This window comes from Tupaia chinensis, unplaced genomic scaffold (assembly GCF_000334495.1).
Source record: "Tupaia chinensis unplaced genomic scaffold, TupChi_1.0 Scaffold000392_1, whole genome shotgun sequence".
Taxonomy (NCBI): domain Eukaryota; kingdom Metazoa; phylum Chordata; class Mammalia; order Scandentia; family Tupaiidae; genus Tupaia; species Tupaia belangeri.
This window is the reverse complement of record NW_006159894.1, coordinates 4,684,513-4,691,048: the sequence shown is the minus strand read 5'-3', so window position 1 is coordinate 4,691,048 and position 6,536 is coordinate 4,684,513. Positions and strand designations below refer to the sequence as shown.

The 6,536-nt window shown below is 44.1% G+C and overlaps 1 protein-coding gene across 1 annotated transcript in view; it reads right to left on the bottom strand.

The window, feature by feature from the left end:
• GPAM (glycerol-3-phosphate acyltransferase, mitochondrial) overlaps positions 1 to 6,536 on the bottom strand; it is a 38,773-nt gene that overhangs the window by 3,345 nt on the left and 28,892 nt on the right. Inside the window, exons 16-19 of the mRNA XM_027773992.1 lie at positions 6,434 to 6,534; positions 5,196 to 5,273; positions 3,656 to 3,796; positions 2,059 to 2,248 (exon numbers count right to left, since the gene is read on the bottom strand). Of these exons, the coding sequence (XP_027629793.1) occupies positions 2,059 to 2,248; positions 3,656 to 3,796; positions 5,196 to 5,273; positions 6,434 to 6,534 (510 nt within the window). The remainder of the gene's footprint in view (positions 1 to 2,058; positions 2,249 to 3,655; positions 3,797 to 5,195; positions 5,274 to 6,433; positions 6,535 to 6,536) is intronic.

Sequence of the window (6,536 nt, the reverse complement as noted above, 5' to 3'; positions counted from 1 at the left end):
CACACACACTATAAAAAAATTAAAAAAAAAAAAAAAAAAAAAAAAAAAGAAAGAAAGAAAGAAAGAAAAGAAAAGAAAATTCCAACATCCATGGGAAGAAAGTATGGGAGGCTATGAAGAGGATTAGAGCGAGTCATCAGGCTGAGGTCAAGCTGTCTGTTACTGGCAACCTGTGAGGTCTCCAGTCATGTGCTATCTACTGTCAAGTGAAACTTACTTTGTCATTTATTGAGGAAAAAAAGAGGAGGGGAGAGAGAACAGAGAGGGAAGGAGGAAAGGACAAATAACTAAAACATCCATTTTACAAAGTGTTTGTGAGAATGAGACAGTATAAAAATTCTTTTAAATGACACAGCGACACACGATGATTCCTGCACCAGTGAAACCAAGCCTAGAGGTGAGAGAAGCATTCCACACATGTGTCTGCCATTAATGAGCCGTGTGACCTTGGGTATCTCCTTACCCACACATTACATCACCTCTAGATCTCTTCTGACTCGAAAAATGGGTGGATGCAAAGCGGTTTCAGTTCCAAACCGTATTATTGGGTTGTCGGAAAAGTCATGATGTATTTTTTCTATGCAAAATAAAATGCTCCTCCTGCCCCAGTCACATTTCTAACAAACACACAGGACATCAGACAACACCAAGTGCTGGCCAAGGAGATCGACCGAAACACATCGTTGATGGAATGAAGCAAGTTGGTACAACCCCTGAGAAACGGTATGGCAGTACCTACTGTGCTAAATATACCTGCAGCCTGTGAACAAGCAATTTAATTCCAAAGTATATGCAATATGAGTATGAGCACAGGTGTTCACCCAAGACATACTCAACCATGTTCACGGCAGCACTATTCAAAGTAGCTCTGAACTGCAAACGACCCAAATGTCTACCAACTGCAAAATGATGAAATATAGTAAATATTTAAACAACGAAATGCTGCACATCAAGAACAAACAACTATATGCAACATGTATGAATCCCACGAAAAAAATTAGTGAAAAAAGCCAGACATGAGGACCAGCAGATGGCATAATGGCTATGTCACTGGACTCCCATGTAGTCGACTGTGGTTTGGGTCCTGGACCCGGTGGCTTAAACTCACGCCAGACGATGCATGCTTGGGTTGTCGGAAAAGTCATGATGTATTTTTTCTATGCAAAATAAAATGCTCCTCCTGCCCCAGTCACATTTCTAACAAACACACAGGACATCAGACAACACCAAGTGCTGGCCAAGGAGATCGACCGAAACACATCGTTGATGGAATGAAGCAAGTTGGTACAACCCCTGAGAAACGGTATGGCAGTACCTACTGTGCTAAATATACCTGCAGCCTGTGAACAAGCAATTTAATTCCAAAGTATATGCAATATGAGTATGAGCACAGGTGTTCACCCAAGACATACTCAACCATGTTCACGGCAGCACTATTCAAAGTAGCTCTGAACTGCAAACGACCCAAATGTCTACCAACTGCAAAATGATGAAATATAGTAAATATTTAAACAACGAAATGCTGCACATCAAGAACAAACAACTATATGCAACATGTATGAATCCCACGAAAAAAATTAGTGAAAAAAGCCAGACATGAGGACCAGCAGATGGCATAATGGCTATGTCACTGGACTCCCATGTAGTCGACTGTGGTTTGGGTCCTGGACCCGGTGGCTTAAACTCACGCCAGACGATGCATGCCCATGATCCCAAGAGAGGAATGGAGGAGAAGGGATTGTGGCCATACCCCTGAGGGGTGATTTCTTGCGTTCTATCTCTGTCTCTCTCTGTCTTTCTGGTGAGTGCACATGCCCTATAGCAAAAGCCTCTTCAAAAAAAAATAATAAAAAAAAAAAAGAAAAAGAAAAAAGCCAGACATGAATACATATCCATATATTAATTTATATAATGTATCAAAGCAGATAAAAAGAGTAATCTATGGAGTTAAGATGCTAAGATAACTTCGCATTTTTCTATTTCCTACAATTAGCAGATTTCTGAAATTTAAAAAACAAACATAATTTTAAAGGATGTCAAAGTGGCAGCTTAACATACCATATACTGCAACATTTCTTTCTGTTCTGGTTATTAGGTATTTGTGCAACTTCTGCAGATATTCAGGCTCCGGAACAGGACCACTGAAGTTGTGAATGAAGATGGCGGCAGAGCTGTAGGCCTCAAGCAAAGGCCCCAGGAGTCTCTGTAAGAAGGTGATGAACTGCTGGTGCTCCTTGGACTGGCTCACCTGAGTGCAAAAGTAGGACACAGTCACAGGGCAGGGGCGGGAGACACGGCAAGCTGCTAGAAGGCTTCCTCTGGCCAGCCAGTAAGTAACCTGACAGATGGCCACTCACACCAGCCCCACACACGAGCACTCTACCACTCCTCTCACAGACACTCTCTGTTGCAAACAACTGCTGGCTTTAAAACGCATTCTCTACTGCACTCGCTCACTTTCATGGTGTTTGAGGTTTGCACTGCATGAACAGCTGCCTAGAATTTTTCATGATTGAAAGCCATGATGACGCACCCGTTGTCATCACAGGTACTAGCTGTTCCTGAGGCCAGACCCCCAAAGTTTGAAGCTGGGGCTCAAAAGTCACTCGGGTGTGTACCAAGACCAGAGGACAAGACCACCACGACCACTGCAGTCCTGCCTCTGCACCCACTTCCTGCCTCCCCCACACAGCCCTCACACTAGGGAACCACCACAGCAAAGACGTGCCTCACAGCGGGCGGGGCTCGCACTGCACTTTCTAAAACAGGAAGGCTCAGTTAAGCTCCCCTGGAGAGTAAAGAAAAGATCACTGCCCAGTCTTGAAACTAGTAATACCCAAATAGAAAAAGCGAGGGCTTCTCCATGTCATTTGGAATCTCCAAAAGCAGTACCTCCTGACTGACTGTGCATGCGTGTGTGTGTGTACGTGTGTGTGTGTGTGTGTGTGTGTGTGTACACACGCACATGCACTAAGAGTGCTACCACAGTGACAAGAGAATAATTAGGATATTCAGAAAAGATAAGTCGTTATTACTCATTTCTAAAGCTCCAAATTAGACAAAATGGATTTTTTCTAAATTCAATCTTCTAGAAATCCAAATTTCTTCCTGTAATAAGATTTACCTTTCTAGAGATAAAAACACTGTAAAGATAGCTGTCAAATACTTCCACATTGAGCAAAGAGTTTGATGGATGATGAAATACTGGGAGAGATGGCAAGACTGACAGTGACTCAAAAGAGCCACCAGGCCAATGACAGCGCAGTATTAATTTCTCTGCTACCTGGTACAGTACTGACCTGCTTTGGTGGTGACAAGACAAACATACCACCCCATGCAGAGTTGACGCAGATGTGGGGAAGCAGGTATGTCCCTGGGCATTTCATGAGAGGGCAGTGAAAGGCATGGCCTCTGGTATTCATCTTCCTGACTTTCAGACTCCTGTGACCTTTTCCACTTACCAATACCCAGCCTGAACAATTTAATGCAGTTACCTGCATTCAAATAGCCTCAATGTCTATACTAAGTAGAAGGTACCAGAGCTGATAGCAGAGCTTCCAATTATGAATAAATCACCAGAGGCCTAGTGTATCTAGCTGCAATAAAAACCTCAAGTCATCTCTATGATGTCCACCCAAATTCTTCACCAAAGTACCTTCAGGTAGCAATCGCGCTGCTCCTCACCAAAATCACTGTCTTCATCTTCTTCATCGCTTCTCCAAGACAAAGGTTCAGGAAGCTTCTTGTCCCACTGCTGCTCGGCAACACCAGGACTGCTTTCTTCCTGGTCATCTTGCTGTACCAAGAAGACCATCAACAGTAAAGGAAGATGCACAAACCCATAAACAACTGTCCCGATGGACCCAGAAAAAGCAGTCCTCGTCTCAGTCCCTTCCCAATTCTTCATAGCTCAGCTATTCATAACATCGGTCCACTTCCCTTTCCAAAGGTAAAATCATTCAAGAGGGCTAGTAGGTGACACAGTGGCTAAGACACTGGACTCCCACATGGCCCACCACGGTTCGCATCCTGGACCCAGCAGCTTGAAAATCATCCCAGTACATATGTGTGCCTTCTGGGACCAGCAGTTGGCGTAATGGCTATGTCACTGGACTCTCATGTAGTCAACCACGGTTTGAGTCCCAGACCCAGTGGCAAAAACTCATGCTAGGCGTGTATGTGTCCGTGCCCAAGATCCCGAGAGGAGAATGGAGAAGGGATTGTAGCGTGGCCATCCCCCCTGGGGGGTGACTTCTCGCTTTCTGTCTCTTTGTCTCTCTCTGTCTTTCCAGCAAGTGCACATGCCCTATAGCAAAAACCTTTCCAAAAAAAGAAAAAATTATATGCATGCCTTGCAAAATCCCAGGAAGAGAACAGAAGAGAAGGGATTGCGGTGTGGTTCATCCCCCAGGGGGTAATTTCTCACTTTCCCTCTCTGTTTCTCTCAAATGAGTGCACATACCCTATGGCAAAAAACTAAAAAAAAAATAATAATACAATAAAAAATCATTCAGGAAAGAGTAGAGTGAGGGATGGCAGGGAGGAAGCTACCAGACAAATCAATGAAAATATCCTCATACTTTCTAAACTGATGTCTACTTTCCCAGGCCGTAACCTTCAAAATTAACCCAAAATCTCAGAAGAGAAAAATGCTTATGTGCAAGCTTCAAGCACTCTGGTAGGTGTGACATCTCATCCTTAAACGCAAACTTCGAAACATCATGGAACCAAGTCAGTACATGTGTTAGACAACACTTACACCAAAGAAGCCCAATATTAAACAATCCCCAAACCGTTTATTCTTCTCATTCTTATTTTCCTCTACTCCATCTTGACATGATTATGTATCACATGTAATTACTGGTTAAAATAATCGATTTAAACAACTGGTAGAAAAGATAAGAAAATGAAAAGTCTAAATAAACTAAATAAAGGTATATAAAGGAAAGCCATGGGACTGGCCGCATACCCTAGTGGCTACGGAAGCCGAATGCCACATGGCTAACTGTAGTCTGGATACACACGTGCATATGCACCCCAAATCTTGACAGGATGGAGAAATGGAGGAAAAGGGACGGGTATGACCAGGCCATACTGTGGGGTGCTTTCTCACTCTCTCTTTCTGGCAAGTGCATGCGCCCTTCGGAAATTAAAAAAGAAAAAAAAAAAAAAAAAAGGAAAGCTTTTTCTCTTACCTCTGCCACTGTAAGAATGCCATACTGGATAAACCTTCCTACTGTTTCATGGCAAACTTGGTAAAATGTCTGGCAAGGCTGAAAAGAAAAGCCATTTAAGTATAACATCACTGCCCTGTATGTCCTTCTTGAACGGTAACCAGCACTGCACAAGGTAGTGATCAAATACTTCCACTTCCACTCTACCACCTACCTCACTCCAGTGGGTAAGTGCCATGGATGGCTGATGCCCACCAGCTTGTTAAATGCCTGCTCACAAGCAAAGCCCGAGACTCCTCTCCTACCTAACCGCCACAGTGTCTACCGCAGCGCTCCTGAGCACGGCCCTCTCCTCTGGAGGACTACTTAACCGGCCCTGCCACCAGTTTCTTTTCTTTCATAAGATAATTTCTCTGTGAAAGCGATCTTACAATAACTATTGTACACTAAAGCAGTCAATTATGAAACACAATATTTGAGTAGATTGAAAAAGATCCAGGGAAAGGAAGGGGTCAGTCTCTGGAGCCTTATCTGCCTCCACCCACTCTCTTCCTACCATCCAAAGGCTCATGGAAAACAGACACCCTCACAGGACCAATACACCACACAAAGAACTGTGTGAAGGAGGACCCTCCTCGCAGTAGTGGTACTCACAAATGTCCCAAGACACATTCATGTAAGCGGGAGGGGAAACTAGAATTCAAACAAAATACAAATTCTCTGTGTTGGTTTCCTGATGGTTAAAATTTCTTTATTGCTTAATACATATGCCTCATTATAAATGTCTAAAAGTGCCTGGATACAACATGGAGGCTGAACAGTTCTGCAAGGCCTTAATTTCCTCCTTTTAAATTGAGAGGGGGAGAGGAGATGATTTTGAATGCTATTTCTGACTCTTACCATCTGTGGTTCCATTATCTGCAGGTGGCTATGTTAATTATTTACGAACCACTGACCCCATGCGCCCTGTGACTACCCACAGTCAGTGCTCGGTAACGTGGGACTGGAATGTCTGAGAACACTGAGCAACCTGTCCTGTCACGTCCCACAGCTGCAAGCAGGCTTCAGCGGAGCAGTGAGCCAGGCAGCAAACCCAGAGAGTAAATGGCGTAGAGGTTAGATGATCACTGAAGCCCAGGAGAATACAAAGCTTCAATAATGGGCCAAGACTTCTCTAAGAGAAAAACAAGGGTGGTTTCCATTTTCATGAAAATGCTCAAGGAAAAGGGAACAGGCAATATCAAAGAGTCTTTACTCACGAGGGAGATGGTGCCTTCATTGGAGAGCAGATAGCACAGGCTGGCAGCCTTCCGCACCAGCTGCTCCTGGCTCACCAGGCTCGGGGAGGTGCCGGCAGGCCCT